Source organism: Diadema setosum, chromosome 10, assembly GCF_964275005.1.
Source record: "Diadema setosum chromosome 10, eeDiaSeto1, whole genome shotgun sequence".
Lineage (NCBI taxonomy): Eukaryota > Metazoa > Echinodermata > Echinoidea > Diadematoida > Diadematidae > Diadema > Diadema setosum.
The window spans coordinates 23416114-23434135 of NC_092694.1; the positions used below are offsets into that span (position 1 = coordinate 23416114).

The 18022-nt window shown below is 37.4% G+C and overlaps 2 protein-coding genes across 2 annotated transcripts in view; one reads left to right on the forward strand and one right to left on the reverse strand.

Annotated features, from left to right (window-relative positions):
* Window positions 1-9293: 9293 nt before the first annotated feature.
* Window positions 9294-17027, reverse strand: LOC140234207 (eukaryotic translation elongation factor 1 epsilon-1-like). The gene is made up of 5 exons (XM_072314271.1): window positions 16761-17027; window positions 14219-14416; window positions 13292-13387; window positions 11628-11687; window positions 9294-10202 (listed from the first exon to the last, which is right to left on the reverse strand). The coding sequence occupies exons 1-5, from the start codon at window positions 16845-16847 to the stop codon at window positions 10116-10118; spliced, it is 528 nt and encodes a 175-aa protein (XP_072170372.1). The 5' UTR covers window positions 16848-17027; the 3' UTR covers window positions 9294-10115.
* A 204-nt stretch (window positions 17028-17231) lies between these two features.
* The window catches only part of LOC140234495 (nucleoprotein TPR-like), an 86352-nt gene continuing 85561 nt past the window's right edge, over window positions 17232-18022 (forward strand). The window contains exon 1 of the mRNA XM_072314536.1: window positions 17232-17425. Coding sequence (XP_072170637.1) covers window positions 17257-17425 — 169 coding nt within the window. The 5' untranslated portion in view covers window positions 17232-17256. The remainder of the gene's footprint in view (window positions 17426-18022) is intronic.

Genomic DNA, 18022 nt, shown 5'->3' on the forward strand with positions numbered 1-18022 from the left:
CTTCCGAACAAGAAAGTGGGACACCACGGAGAACACTATTTATGTGCGAGTGGGCGTGACTGAAGAAAGGGCTCCCTCTCTTGACGCCTTGTTACAAAGGACAATACTATTCGTTCTGATATCATGCAACTTCAAGATTCAAGAGTGCGCTTAACTGTCAAATTAATGATTGACGAGTCTTTTTTTATATTTTGTAAAAAAAAAAAAAGGTAATACATTGGTATATATACATCTATTCAATGCTTGTTTAAAGGGATGGTACAGTATTGGTGGAGATGAGAACTGGGCTTTTAACTTTTTGCGAGATATCGAGGAAACACTTATGATATCTTACAGAGCATACCATTTTAAGAGGAATTCAAAGTTTATTTGATGAGAATCGGGTTTAGAATGACTGAAACATTCAAAAACAAAGTAAAACAAAGCGATCGTTATAAAGTGTGGGTCCCACACTTTATTAGAATCGCTCTTTTTTGGATATCTTAGCCATTTCAAAACCAATTTTCATTAAATAAACGTTGAATTCCTCGTAGAATTACATGCTCATTCATATTTCAGAAGAGATTTCTCATTATCTCACCAAAAAAAAAAAAAATGTTATAAACCTGAAATTAGGTCTCAACCAAAACTGTACGATCCCTTTGTTTAAAAAATGCAGGATGTAGGTAAGGGGTTGTTATGATTTATATCAAATGCTATTTCTTTTAATTTACAGTACGCTCCAGCTCACTACTGGCCTGCCAGTATAGTACTGTACCCTAATAATACACCTATGCTTCAAATCAAAATAGTTTTGTGATGTTCTTTATAGTTCTGACTGCGCAATGATGGCCTTGCTCCAAGTCGTCATAATGATTTCCCGTGTGTCGTTAAGTAAAAGCACACAATAGAGTAAGTCAGTAGATTTTTTTTTCTTTTAATATATATACAAATTACAAAATATATACAAAAATGAGGTGGTCCAGGATTTTTTCATTACACGGGGCTAAGGTATTGTGATGGGCGAATGGTGTTCCGCAGTTTCATGCATGGGACATGATGGAATTTCTTGTATCTTTTAGTACATGAAAACCCTTATACCGATGTCTCTTCTTCTACATAAATTTGAGCTTTCAAAATACTTGTGATCTTGACTACCGAAGGCTTTCAAAAAATATTGTATCTCTCTATTTTCTTATCGCTTGATTTACAAATGGTTATACTTTCTCGAATGTTGTTTTGCTTTCCTTTTTACGAACTCTTGCTATGATCTTCAGCAGTACTAGTACAACTTGATGTGTAAAATCTTCGTTTCCAATGATGTATTTTTGTAACAATGTTTCAGTGCTTAAAGATATCGTTACAGTGTACATTCATTCATGCCTGCTCGTTTTGCTGGATGAGTGTTTTTGTGCTCATGAAAAACATCCCAACATTAACAACAACAATGGCCCAAGTTTATCTGGAGGTTACTGCCATAAGAGAATTTTCCTACTTTAAAGTGACAATTGTGATTTTTTGATACCCACTTTAACTTCTGAATAGTCGGATTTTGTCTTTGGTGAAATTGCCATATCATTCTATTCGCTTGATGATAGTATCAAAGCCAGTTTAAACATAATATTACAGTTGAATTCCTCCTCAAGGTATAGCATAGCGAACATTTTAGCGCATTGAGAGAGATAGGTTTATTATACTCATATAAAAAATAACAGAAACATGTGAAGAGTTTCATTGCAGAATGAGTTAACTCCACTCTTGTAAATTTGAGACATCTGCTATCAAACCTGCTGAAAACAAAGGAAATAATGAGAAAATATGGGATATATCTAAGCATAACTTCATGTATTGGATCTTATATTCCTTGATATGTTACAAGTAAGGTATTACTGGAAAGGTTTTATTTTGCTGCATCTGGTAATGACCTTACCGTAAGATGTTTCAAAATAGCACTTAATTCGTTTTACGAACAAACTCTTTATATCTTTCAGTAGTAGTTTTATCAGTGCCTGGTCCAAGACTGAGTGAGCAGATGAAGCGTTTCATGGCAAAATGAGCTAATTGCCATAAATATTTGAAAGTATAAGCTCATTATCAAATAGAGCGAAATAAAATCTTTTAAGTGATACCTCACTTGTTGCATAAGAAGGTATATTATTTTTGAAGTTATGATTAAAAATATCCCGTATGGTTCTTATTTATTTTTTTTTTGCAGCTTTAATCGCAAATACTGTATCTCAACTTAACAAGAATGGAGTGAGCTCATTTTGCGACAAAAGTCTTCATATATCACTGCTGGATTTACATAGACTGAATCAGCGAGGATAAGGACCAGATGATTACTACCTTTTCTCCTGAAACTAAATTCGGAAAAACGTATTTTGGAAATCATGTATACTGTTGTCGGTATATATTTGTGACAAGAGTTTACACAGAGTGAATATAACATTTATACTGATTCAGGCATGGCGGCTAAGTCTACTCATCGAAGTCTATAATACTCTGATCTCGTGTCACTTCACGTTACAGATCTTATACATACAAGCGGAGCACAGTGGGGGTTATAGTGGGGTATTTCGCGCTTTGAAGAGAGTAATGTTAGCCTTCTCATCAGACAACGCAGTCACGGCCATTCGTATCTTTCACCATGTCATGCACCTGTTTGCAGGTCTACACTTTACGTCTACCATTAGTTCCGTCGATAGTATACAATGTCTGCATTTTTGTATGAGTGTATAATTACAGCCTTATGCATGGTGGTGGTGATGGTGAAAGGATTATCACGAGATGACATTTTTAATTCAGTCATTTTTTAAACTATAATTTGTGTTCTAAGATGTTGATATGATGTAATTTTATATATAAATTTATCTACGGTATGGCACAGTATATCAGCCAATGCGTTTCATCTTGCAGGCGGGATGATGTCAGTTTAGTTATGATAACAATATTATGTAACAATCCGCAATGACATCATGGATACACATGCATATATGTTTCTCTAGCTTTCCTATTGAGCCCTTGACATATTATGTTGTATGTGTACACAGCGATTCAAGCGAAATAAGGGTACAATGTACTGTGTTTTGTTCACGACGTCTGATATTAACCAGGGTCATCAAACTATGACAATCATAATTATAAGCTCTTGTGATCAATCATGAACATTTGTATATTGCTGCAGAAGTGGAGGTAATCCAAATAATGACAATGATCAATGTTTAGCGCCTTGAATCTATAATACACCAACTTGCACAGTGTGACTTTGTTGCAGTGCTGTCCCAATCGCCAAAATGCTTCCCTGTTCTTCCAGCTTGCGCCCTCTGCGGTGAAGTTAAACCTAATCTTTTTGTGTATACAGAACACGGATCTCTAATAGCGATCAGTGATCCAGAAAAAAAAAGAAAATATAGAGTAAACAGTTCTGACGTTATTTCTGGTCAGTTTCCCTTTGTTTGCATTAATTCTTGACAGTAATAGACATACATATACTTTGTGATATTTCCTGAATTATTGGAATATCACTTGTAGATAATATTATACATAGTTATTACGCATAATATCAGAATTTGTATTATCATCATATGGCGTTATCATGCACGTAACCCAGATTTTTCTTCATCGCGTATTCGGTGGCTTTCAGGTGTATAGACCAAATGTGTTACTATGTAAATCAAGTCTTCCATTATCACGACTGAGTCGTAGTATTTCTTCAGAAGCAAGCAAAATATTTGTGTAACGTAAATAGAATGATAAAACAAGTCGACGTGCATATAACTTATGAAAGATGCGATATTTGGCGTGTCCTTTTTAATACAAATTACGAGCTTCAAAGCCGCGCTACCCGTGACGCGCTACACATCTTCCGTCTTTTTAAACTGCAACTCTAAACGCACACAGTTGGGGACCGATGATGCGTGTTCACTTTCGATTATTTCATTATCTATGATTTAAATGACTCGACATGTCCCCTTGTTTTGTCTTATACACGTATTGTTAAACTAATAGGAATCGGTGTTTATTTGGGATATACATTGTACATTGACCGTGACGATGTTGCCACCTTGTATAATAAACAATCTTGCACAAGTATCGAGAGATAATACACAGAATACATTTTTATAGTGTATATCTGGAATGGTCCGCAGGCAGCGTCGACCTGGTGGGGAACCGAGTGAACTGGTCAAAGTTTCTGGAAAGTTGTACTTAAGGTAGTGTGCATGCATTTGTCGTCCTTATTTCATAAAATTCGAATGCGTCACCAACAAGATTTCATTATTATAGCTGATCCCTCTTGTGTTTATACGATTCTCCTTTTTGTTATGTATGTGGCATTTTGTATTTTTTTTTGTTTTCTCTTGAAATTTTGTAAAAAGACATATCTGAATTATTACAGTCAGCTTTGCACGATTCGAAGTAGCATAAATAACTGCTGTCGATTAAAATATATTAAAGAGCTTAGTGATATCATGTAAGAACACTATTTCCCCATTCAAATGCATTCGACTTGAGCAGCGTTGAATGTACACATGTCTATCACTCAAAATTAATCGTTAAAAATTCCAGTTTGTCAGTTATTAAGTTTATCACACTTTTATGTAACTGTGACCAATTGATGTCAAGAATATAAGGTCAAGATTCATTTCTTTTTTTTTTCTGATTGCAAAATAAAGTTGCATTTTGCATTTTTCCGTTTTTGTATACACATCAAGCGCTGTTATTTGTCATTTGGCCAACTTTCTGCTCTGCGTTCTAGCATATCATCTAAATATAAAATATCGGTTCCATGACAAATGCTCCTTAACGATTGCTCCCATGAAATATCTGCACCCTAAGCCAAACATAAATTCTGCCCACAATTACATGTACATGTATTACCCTAACCCTAACCCTGTCATGGTAAACACATGCACACACCAAAAACAAAACTGAAGAAAACAAATCCACGCAACAACAACAACAACAACAACAACAACAACAACAACAACAACAACAACAACAACAACAACAACAACAACAACAACAACAACAACAACGACAACGACAACGACAACGACAACGACAACGACAACGACAACGACGACGACGACGACGACGACGACGACGACGACGGCAAGAGCAAGAGCAACAACAAACACCACCACCCACAGTAATAATGCAAACTGTACATATCTTCCATTCAGCACAATTTTAATTTTCAGTTTCTTTCTTCTTTTTTTTTCATTAACCCAACAAGTGAGTCTTCATGTAAGGTTGCTGCAGAAAACAAATGAACAGGTGTACAATTAGTATCAACAGTTTATATACCGTATGAAAAACACATTGTTTTGTCTTTCTCTAGCCTTGTGAAACATTAATAGCTAAAATAATCATCAAAAGACAACCTTACGCCACAGAAACACGTACGATTTCTTGGACTTGTCGAGTTAAAATTGATGGTTGCATTTTTGTCTTTTTCCTACAATCTTAGATCTATCGCAAATACAGTATGTAGCTTTGCTCACATTTAGGCATGAGTACTAGGGTTTTCAAATGCACGCTGGAATTACATTGTACTTTACATACATTACGCACCAACAGCAAAAACTCGAAAAGACAATAAATAACATATACTGTAGACTTGAACTTTTATTCATTTTTTTTTCAACTACCGGCACTAAGTACAATTGTATAAAGACAAAGTAACCTTGTAACCCCCGTAAACTTGAATACCAGCTAATACCTCGTGAAAATTAGGTACAATGGATGAAGTGATGACTCACACAATTTACGAAGGTGGTACAATCTTTGTCCATGGTTTAAACCATGAACAAAGACCGTAGTTTTGTATGGGGCGCCAAGTGTCGCATGGCCTATTTCGTTGCGAAATCAGTCAACGAGTCGACGAAATGACTGATTTCGCAACGAAATAGGCCATGTTACACTTGGCGCCCCATACATTTGTCCATGGTTCAAACCATGGACAAAGATTGTACCACCTTCGTGAATTCGGACCAAAGAATAAACTCAATTTTGGTGATGACAGTGATTGTGTCCGAAGTGGGTAAAGCTGTAACTCACCTTGTATTGTATGTCTTTTCAAGTACAGTGGAACCTCGTTATAAAGAGATCGTAACAAACCCCACTTGCCAACAAGGTGATTTTGCAGACCCCATGATTATTTTTTATATTTTCTTTTCATTTTTGTTGTACCCTTACAAACTACAGCCAGAAACCTGGTATAACAAGGTCATCGCCATGAATTTTAGGTCCTTATCATAACGAGGTTCCCCCGTATTTGCATATTTAAAGCAAGCTTTATCCAACGCACAAGTACAGTATATGGATGCCTTTTCTTATTTAAGTCAAAAGCACACAACCATTGTCAAGGCACCCTTGCAAGAAAACGCACACAAAATATCACCACTACCACACACTCACACGATATGTTCTTTTGTTATAAAATAAAGATCACGAGTCTCTCTTTTTTTTTTTTTTGCGTCATACAGTTTACGAGGAAAGTACATTTGAAGAGTTTGTTCACAAAAACCGATAAGTCCATTTTGAAGATTTTGAAGTGCGGTCTCTGTCATAAAGTACAAAATAATACCTTTTAAATGATATATTGGTCACTACATCAAGGTACATTTTTGAAGTTATGGTCAAAAGAAGCAAAAATTTTCTCATTATTCTCTCTATTTTTCTTGACCTTTAATCGCAAATATCTCCATTTGGCAAATATGGACTTATCGGTTTTTGCGAACAAACTCTTCATTTGTATTTACAAATGTTCTTATACAGACAAGTAGACTCTCTTTTACAACTAACATTGAGGTAACAGATCCTCATTATAACAGTACATGTACATTTGTAATTTTGGATGCCTGAAAGAGTGCGGTTTCTTTGCATCTTTTATGTTTTTAAATGATATCATAATGTAGTACAGTGCACTCCCGTTACAACGAAGACGGTTATAACGAAATTTCGTTATAACGAAGTAAAACTTCGGGTCCCAAAATTATCGCCATTAAAGTCTATGGTGCAAAATCCGCTTATAACGAACACGGTTATAGCGAAATTCTCGTTATAACGAAGTCTTTTCCGAGCGCCACTGACAAAGAAAAACAAAAGAAATGTGTTCCGTTATAACGAAATGCAGATCGCTTTCGAAAATTCGCAGCGGAACAAGCATTTAGAGCGTCTCTGCATGGGTGAACGCTTCATATAACTGATTATGTGTGTTCGCTTTGTGTGTCACCCACGTTTTTCGAGAACTTGCGTGATTGTAATACAATAATCTGAAATCAAAATAATAAACTTCGTTCTATTGTTTTGAAGGTTGTTTACTACAAAACACACAGATTCTGATACACCTAAATGTCCGTTAGATCGGAAATGAAATTAGGCTTGTTATTTGTTTGTTGTTTCCTTGTTTTTGTTATATACATGTATTGTATTTGTTCGGTTATAACGAAATTTCGTTATAACGAAAGAAAACTGCTGGTCCCGAGCATTTCGTTTTAACGGGAGTGCACTGTAATAACATTAGTGATTCCAGTGGACCCTAGAGGATGTCAATTCAACTGTAAAGTGCATTATAAGACACACAACGATACAGACTTACTCCTGATCATACACAAAACATGCACCATCACAGTTACACTAAAAGTCATATTGACTATCCAAATACAGCTGTACAATCATATGTAGATTTTATTGCTTGATTATGATCTCATTTAAATTGACATCACTTCTACACCAGGCAGAAGTGCCAAGTGAACATAGTGTACATGAAGAAAGGGCAAACAGCCTTCATCTCTTTATTTCCACTCTTTCATCCGTCCCCTTCCCCCCTCCCCCAAAACTGTAAGAATCATGCACTGGCATTTAAAGTCTTGAAATATGAATACCCCTGGATAATGAATAAAACAATGTTACAAAAAACGATTTACAAGTGGACAGAAATGTCATGTAAATTTTATTTGGAAAAAAAGAGAAAATAATAAAGTTTTTTTTTTTCTTTAGTTTGAGGCAAACTAAGTCATCACAAAATAATACAGTTGACTCCCGTTATAACGAAGTCCTCGGGACCGTTGATTTTCTTTCGTTGTATCGAAATTTTGTTATCACCGAACAAATAAACAATAAATATACATAAAGTGGATAATCTTGCGACCTGAATTTTTACTTCGTTGTACCCGGAATTTCGTTATAATGGAAGTGCACTGTATGTTAAAAATTCCAGAATCTTCTTTTATTTGGAGGCAAACATTTTGTGAAGACATTATAACACACACACACACATACACACACACACATTTTGCAAACAACAGCAATCCATTGCTTCGGTAAACCCTGTGCTCCCTGCTCTTTGGGTGGCTCTTGATGTAAAATACAGTACATCCGTAGATGTATTTATTTCACATTGATTTGACTTTCGTCCCTCATCCACAGACACTCTTTTAATAATTACTACATGACATGAGAAATGAAAATAATCAAACAGATCAAAATCTATACTAAGATGTACTTTGCTGCCATCCAACATTTCACAAAATCCACATATCTCCCATACACAGGTCAAGAACCTTCTTGCATTCATAACGTTTGTTTATGTATAATGCTCGCGCAGAAATCAGGCACAACTTGTAGATGCTGGAATTTGTTTTGCCAACAGCTTAGTTTAACACAGTTTCACTATTATGTCACATTCACTTAATCTATGACCCCCCCCCCCCACACACACACACATCTGAGGGAAAAAAAATAACAATAAAAAATAAGCAGGAAGAGTATTGGTCCTTTCATATCACAATGGAACAGTACAGTGTAGAACAACTTTGTGAATCACATGTTAGGAAAACTGGTGACCAAACTACAATTGTAACGTGGTTATAAAGGAAACTTAATCTACATGAGATTGCACAAATGGTGCATGTAAGATAATGAATTACATGTATAGTAACAATTGATTGAAATGCCATTATAAACATGTTGGGTGTTGCAGCTCTATTGAACCACTCATCAAACTGTAAGGTAGGATAAATTATGGCATCAAAAGCTAAAAACATATATGGCTGTCCCATGTGTTCACCTGGGAAGTAAATAAACCAACACCAAAGTCAAATGATCTGACAGGATAGACAAAAACAGGTCACCAAAAGATTGACCATATAACAGAGTTAGATGCACAAATATTATATCTATTTTAGTGAGATGACCTACTAATTACGTTACAATTGCTCTTGGGAAAAAAAAAACACTATTACCTTTTAGGACCTCGCCTCCCTCCCCCCCCCCCCAAAAAAAAAAATACTTTGAATAAGACTCGTAAAACTACCTGAAGTTGAGACTGATAAAGAAATGGGGCAGAGGTTCAAATACATTGTACTGTAAAGCACAATATTTTTGCGGTATGACATTTTGCGTATTGGAGCTGACAGCCTTTTTCGCGGCATGAAATTTCCATGAACTGCTACTGGCATTCAAATCATTATGACGTCTACAAGAACTGCAGCGTGCATTTAATTTTGTAAATCTTGGCTCTCGTGAAATTTGTGAAATTGAAATGGCACACGCACATTTCTGGCTTTAGAGTATCACAGACAGTCAGGCCATGTTAATGCCAGTTGAGTAACAACTCTACCACAATGGTATCCTTCCGATGAATTGATAGGATGAATAGCTGCCTTAGTCACGGACTGCGCAAGAAGCCAATTGCTGCTGGTAAAAAATTATATAATTCGTCATTCATTTATAAATGAATACACGACTCTCTTCTCGACTCTGATAAAGATCTGCCATGGGCCATATGTATATTTTGACATTGTTGCACTGTTGCTGAAATCCAACTGGAAAGAAGATATGCTTTCAAATATATCTAATCTCTTTCTCTTAGTTTCCCATCTATCTTTCTATCTATCCACATCTGTTTATCTTTACCCATCAATCAGTGTGTCTTACCTAACATATCTGAATGAATTTCATTGTTTAAATAATTACCACAATGATCATGACTCGTTTTAAGGATACAACTGTTGACAGATCACCGACATTAAGTCTCAATTTTGATCAAATTTTGACCCTCATTTGAATATGGTACTCTTAACAAAATAGCATTTCATTCCTAAGAATGGGTTCTCCTTGCTACAGTTGTATTAGTGAGGTACAAAACCTAGGTAGAGTCTGTTGAGTGTGAAGGGAACCTCTGCCAGTTGTTGCCTGACGTTTGGAATTCGTTGCACCTGTGAAATGTAGGAAGTGTCATAAAAGAATTTTCAAACTGTGTGTGTATCACACAAATACATTGTACATATACCAACATTGTAAATATTCTTCTGCTACATAAAACATGTGCTAACTCTAACTCACAAAGAATTGCAAATAACTGTGGAAGTGAGAGGCCAAAAATCAGATAGATTTCCCCATATATCTGGAATGCTTTTAAGGTGTCTTCAAATAGCACTATCACCCATCAATTACATTGCTGATGATAGCTATCTAATATGCAGTATTATGTCTATGGCATCCATGAACAAATAAATATTTTCATGTAATTACACCGTTATCATCTGTATTTAAGGTATTTCAAACAGGTGTTTCTGCATTACCGGATGCTGTTGATTGATAGTGGACATTATTTACTGTATAAAATCTGTTTTGGAACTTTGCATGTTGAAAGAGGACATTTCGTGAATACAATTATCTATTATGCAAAATATTTCAGATTTTCTTGTAAAATCAAAAATATCATTCCAACTCTAAGTCCGTTTCTGTTTTCTATGAAGCATTTGGAAAATACAGAACGTATCATAGCTATGAAAAAGAATCGTCTAGATTTTCATGTGAGTAAATGGCAAGCTCTTATACCATAGTTTTCTATGTTATTTATTTTTTCCATAATGTACTATTCATTATTATGCATGTATTTGGTATATGAAGCAGCATGTGAATTGGGAAAATAAAGTTGAAAAAAACAAACAAACAAAAAAAAACATCTGCTGATGCGACAACTTAAAACTCAAGGGCAAGAACTTGATCCTACAATAGTGATAACTGACTTCAATGAGAAATACAGTTTTGGTTGACACCTAATTTCAGGTTTCTAACATTTTTTGGTGAGATAATGAGAAACCCCTTATGAAATATGAAAGAGCATGTACTGTTATTCTATGAGGAATTCAATGAACGTTTATTTGATGAAAATTGGTTTGGAAATGGCTGAAATATCAAAAAAAGAATGATTCTAATAAAGTGTGGGACCCACACTTTATTACGATCGCTTTGTTTTACTTTGTTTTTGGATGTTTCAGTCATTCCAAACCCGATTTTCATCAAATAAACTTTGTATTCCTCTTAAAATGGTATGCTCTGTACTGTATTATAAGTGTTTTCTTGGTATCTCGCAAAAAGTTAAAAGCCCAATTCTCATCTCCACCAATACTGTACCATCTCTTTAAGGTTTTTTATGTGACTCCTCTGTTCACGACAAGTCAGCATGGAAGCAGCAATGTAATTCAGAAAAAAGGGGACAAAATTATGGGGAACTGACCTTTCTTCTTTTTGTGAGCTTCATGATCAAGAAGAACTTACAAAGTAACCCCAAGCCTTACTTAACTGTAACACTGACAACAAAAAAATCGCTGAAGGATACTGATCATCATACTCACATGATCAAACCATCTTGACAAGTGTAAGTACTTCTCTTTCTCTTGGTATGTGAGGCCGCTCTGTCAACAGATCATATGACAAAATTCATGAGAACGTTTCAGCAGAGAATTATGTATGCTGAGCAGTATATTATATACATGTACTTGCAGGATGGTGGTCTACATCAAAACTTTTTTTTTTTTCGGGGGGGGGGGGGTTCATGGTACATGCAGTCTTGACAGCTTAGAGCCTAAAATCAATGACGTTCTATTTAGAAAAAAAACTTTTCCTTTTTTTTTGTGCTTGCATTTGATGCTAGGTTCACCATTACAGACCACTAATTCAAAACACTATACAGTATTAAGTTGGATGACATTCTGCTAAAATTGTGTACTTTTTGACAGTAAACTTTGACTAAAAAGCTCTTAGAAATCATCCCTAAGGAATGCTCTTTAAGACTGCCATATACAGAAAACAACATTTTGAAAAGATTCCTTGAATCATGCTGTAAAATAAAAGAAACAAATAAATAATGAACACAAGACCCACACACTTAACCCTAACTTACCTGGGGGGGGGGCCATAATGGCCCCCCCCCTCGACAAATTCCGCGACCATTCCGCCGCGCAAAATTTTTTGACCGCGCCGCTCACTGACTTTTTACTTTCAAGTCTCGCGCAACTTTTGAGACCAAATTTGTCGCGACCGGGCATACCGTTCCGAAGCCACGCCCCTTCAAAAAATGTTTGTCCACCCCAAAATTGCTCAAAAACGTGATTTTGTGTACAAAGTCAATACAAATTGTGTTTTTTCAATTAATTCATATAAAGATTCATATTTTTAATTTTAATGGCTGAAATAAATGTATTTTAGTATAGCTATGCTTCTAAAGATGTGTATGACAAATTCTGCTGAAAAAAACAACAAAAACAAAAGTTCGAAAAAACAAAGAAATACATTAAAAAATGATAAAACAATAGAAAACATAGGAAATTAATTTTGATACTGATTTTCTTTTTACGTACAAATGTTCGGAATGTCACTAGGAAAATTTAAAACAAAAATCAGCATTCCATAAGCTTTTATAAGCCAATTATAGACGAAAATGAGTTTTTTTGCATATATTTGCATAATTAATTAATTTAAAATAAAAACTGCAAATTTTTTGAAAATTGAACTTAACAGTCTTGTAGATTACATCCGGCTTTATGTTCATGCAAAATTTTGCGGCGATCGCGCGATCAACGGCCGAGATCTGAAGGGGGGGCCATAATGGCCCCCCCCCAGGAATTCAAGCTTGCTAAATAGCCCAGGTAAGTTAGGGTTAATAGTGTCAGTGATAATTTTGATGAAGAGATATTTTATATGGCTATTATCACCTTCAGTTTCAAGATACTGAAAAACCAGAAACATTCGCGGCACGCAATGATAGCGAATTGGAGCCGAAGGTCTCTTGCGGCATTAAACTTTTGCAAATTGGAGCCGCCCGCCTTTTTCACGGAATGAAACTTTTCTGAATTGCCACTGGTATTCAATGAATTGTGTAGAGAAGCACTTTTGTGTTTATTTTACTTTGGCGAAACTTGGCTCATCGCAAAATTCTCTAAAGTTTGATGCATGCAAAAACTTCTGGTTTTACAGTATAAGGTAGAGGAATGGACCGATGGTCCAGGCGTGTACTCACAACTTTTTTATGAAGTCCATAGTACAGTAAGAGATCAGCCAGACTGAAACTGTATCCAACGAAGTATGACCGCGTCGAAAGGTATGCGTTCAGTTCCTTTTAAAGATGAAGACAATAGAAATATTTGCAATAGAAAAAAAGGGGGTGAGGGATATGTGTAAAATAGATGACTTTCCGTGAAAATGAATGCTAATCTCCTGATCATTTTCTTAATGTAATAAATTCATGGAATGGAGTAACTGAATACAAGTCATATCATACTGTAATTCACACACATGAGAAAATGTGTGTGTGTGTGGATGTGTTCTAACTGTGAACAGTTGTAGCATGATGTATGCACCCTTGCATGGTAGCACACTGAAAGCCACGTGACAAGGGTCTGATGAACTTGACGCTCATTGTTTACTGATAGGCAGGCCCTATCACTAAGAATATACTGAGCAAATTACAGTATTGCAACTGATTGACAAATTGCCCTACATCGGCGTAAATAAGCACTGAATTGATCAGTGTTTAAGTAGTAGCCATGATAAAAACTCATAGGCCTACGTACTCCAGCAGGATTCGAACCTACGACCTCCCGATCTCCGGACAGGCGTCATCTCCACTAGAGGATCCATCTTTCGCCCAACAGCAAGTGTTGGTTCTAATCCTTGTAGGATGCAGCAGGTACTGCGTAATTATTCAAATTCATGAAATTCTTCCGTCGAGGTGTTTTTATTGCAACTGATTGACAAATTGCCCTACATCAACGTAAATACTCTACGTTAAACACTGATCAATTCAGTGCTTATTTACGTCGATGTAGGGCAATTCGTCAACCAGTTGAAATAAAAACACCTAGATGGAAGAATTTTATGAATTTGAAAAATTACAGTATGTTCAAGCCAACAACAGAGCAGATAGCAAGATTCCCATAGCTCTCACCTTCAGAATGGTCACTTCATCTTTCTCTCCCTGGCACCGGTCAATCTCAGTGACCCTGTACTCAAGCCACTGACCAATCAGTGCCTGCATTCTTGCATCTTGACCAACAAGTTCTGTCCTCCCAGCGCATGTTGCCAGGTATGCAGCTATCGACATGAGACCAGACACTGATGTTCCGTTGCATTGCACACATGGTGTCTGCAGAAACAATAGTATAAAGTTACATACACCATACATGTATTCTCTTATGTCATTTACCTACCCCACTTTTATGCACAAAACAGTAGTCACAGAGACTGTCTATCATACAGACAAGATAAGAATAACACGACTTTGTCTCACTAATACAATGAACTGTCAATCATGATGATACTGCAGGCCTTGCATGAAATGAAAATGACAGGGTCAATGCACGAAACAGTCATATTAATGGTAAGTGACATGGTCACATACCACAGGCTGTTCTTCCCAGATGCCACCCGATTGCAAAATATCCTCCACGGGACACTGTCAGTTGCACCTTTCTCTCAAGCTTTTCCAAAAGAGGGTGCAGGAAATCCATTTCTGCGAGCAAATCATGCGGGGCTTTTGTAACTGCACATAGTGTTCTTGTAGATATCTTAATGGCACTTGTCTACATGTACACATGTATCTGCACCATACCAGTTGACACACTACAGTTCTGTAGTACCGGTACATTGATACACTTTTGGTGGACTGTACTCCAAGGAAGAAGAAGATGAAGATTATACACACGACTTGATTGCAGTGGATATTAGGCACAGTAGCACTGTAGTGTGTGATAGAATGATACAAAGCTGAAACATTTGTGGGATGAACTTGATCATGAAAAGAATATTTTGAATGAAAGCAGTGTGAGGGGGAAAAGGAGAGATTTAGTTTTACTTATCTACATAAGTATAACTGGGGCAAGCTAATGTGTTATTACACAACCATTGAACATGTCTCTACAAAATATAAACAAACATGTTGCCTGGCCTATGGAACCTGTGTACATTTATTAATGGGTAGTGAATGCACACACGTTCCATATCCTTCAAGTGGATCAGTTGTCATACTACGGACAGGTCTGGTTTAATGCTTGAAGAAAAGTCATCAAGAAAAAGTATCAATTTGAACAGAAAGGGACTACACTATCATTGGAGGAACCTAATTCTACATGGCACGAGTTGTCAAAAATTGAACTACATCTGTATGTATTCAAATAAAAAAAAAAAAAACATTCAAATTTTAAAGTTGAATTTCACGTCCAATTCCACCAAGTACGAGATACCAAATCCTTACATCCACAGCGCGAACATGCTCTGCATTCATTCAGACTGATCACATAAGTTACGGTACGGACCATACAGGGGGGTTTTAGGTACATGTACATGTACATATGAACTACAGATGTACATGTACTGTAGCTGCATGCATGGCCGACAGCCAACAGAACAATAATTAAACATTCACATTCTTATAAATACAAATGGAAGCTTCCTCATATACCTGTAATTACTTATATTATAAGTATCAGCATCATTGCCATCAGTATTGGGGTAGGCCTATGCCCAGCATTAAAATCAACTATTAATTCAAGGATAAACTTGCTTAAGACAAAAACTCAAAAGCTATGTGGCAGCTGCTGATAGGTACTGTGTTGTCAAGTGAATGTCATAAATTTACATGCACACAGCTGCATAGCACAGATGGCTAGGTACTAGACAGTTAACACAGCACAGTTATAACTTATGATTCCAAAATCAGGGAGACTCATTTTGTTTGTTTGTTTGTTTGTTCATTTCCATCTAAGAAGATGGCTGGATAGCCCATATTCAGCTACATTAAGCTGGTCTTCCACGCATGGGGTCCAGTTGGATGTGAGGTGGGACCACTTCACCGGGTTAAACACCCTGCTCTTTGCGATGGATGAATGAAGCGGGATCTTTTACGTGCACGAGTTGTGACTCTCTCATACACGGGACCTCCACTTTATGTCCTATCCGAGGGACAGAGTGTTTTGCCTCTTGTTAGAGGGGACGGTATGCTTACACACAACATTGCTCAGTCCAGACTCGGGTTCGAACCCGGGCCGCGTGATCATGAGGCAGACACGCTACCGACTGAGCCAACTCACCGCCCTGTCCGAAGAAATAGGACACATTTTTTCTTCCCCTTGAGGAAAACCTCATGAAGTCATTCAGGGGGAGGGAAACTTTGATAGCTCTGCTCTGCTGGTATTGCTGCAGCTCCAAGCAGGGGCACTATTTTAATACCAAAACATGTGGTGATGGTGATCACACTACCCACTGATGCAATAATGCATTCGAATCTGTACTAGGCGCACTACTACTAGGGCTTTGCGAGTGATCATCGGCCCGAGAGTTCCGGGCCGAAAGTCAATCAAGAGCCGATACGATCTCGACGCACGGCAACATATGTGAAATCTATGAGCCAAAACGCTACATCTACTACCAGCAGTGCACCCGCACCAGTTTCAATATGATCACAGTGTGACATTTGTAAAGATTTTACATACCTGAGTCTCACTATTGATGTTCACTTTGACATTCCCAACATTTAGAAATGACGCGATTGCCTTGACTTCACCTCGCTGCCCAGCCATCGTTTCGTTAGTAACCTCTTTCAAGAAAGGTTTTCTTAGATTGACATTAGTTACACAAAATAAATATGACACTTCGATCTACAACCATATTTTTTGGCTAAATGCCGAATTCAGTAATTCATTTGACTGATATGATGCTTGCACACATTTCTTAAAAATCATGAAAAATATCTATGTAGACTTCAGCCTCTATGCCTACAGCATCACGCTCGAATTTGTCTGGTCTGAACCACGGTCTGAACACACACATGTTGGATCAATGGATCGCAAAACGGTGATCTATGAGTGTGGGGAAATTCAGTCTGCTCGTTTCCCATTTGTTCCCCGTGTAACGTTATAGCGGTGCAGCAACAGGCGCAGCGGCGGCGCAGCAGCGGCGTTCGGAACACACCGTACGCCAAGCTTCAAAATGGCGGGTGACGGCGAGAGTTTCAAAGAACTTTCCGCAGTTCTGACCTCCGAGGACATTGGTTCTTTATCGGAGGACATTAAAACCAAACTAGAGAGGGTTCTTGTTTCGAAAACATCTTCTCTGGACACTTTGAAGACAAGCAACGAGCGGCTGAAGATAAATGCAGGTAAGATTTCCAGAGAGTCTCCGAATTTAGGCCTACAGTAAGTTTGTGACCGTGTGTGCACTGATCAACGCACATAACCACGCACCACACACGGCGGCCCGTCCGTCGTAGCTGTGAAGAGTGTGAGCTGTGTAGCCTGTGAGTTCGTATAGGCCTAAACGTAACGCCGTAAGGCAGGAAACTACCGGTTAGAACACTGAAACAATCCCGGGGGTGTTTCACGAAGTCGAACTTAATTTAGAAATGATTTAAGTTTGTATGCCAATGGTTGAAATCTTATAGATGTCTAGGGTTACCTCAGTTCGGGAAACCCACTCACAAGGGGGGCCCCTCCTTGTAAGTAACCCGTCCCCCTTATAAGTAACCCCGTCCCCCTTATAAGTAACCCCCGGGGCACCCCTTATAAGGAGTCTCCACGCTTTTTTGCAATGCAACGCGAAAATGAAAGGACTGCGGCAATTCGCTTGATTATGTCCATAAAGCTTCACAAGTTTCCTAGTTACTCACGAAATTTGAGCAAAATCGGTTTGAGGCATCATATCTAAAATCATGGATTTAAATGCGATGTCAAACGACCCATGCGAATGCTGAAATGCG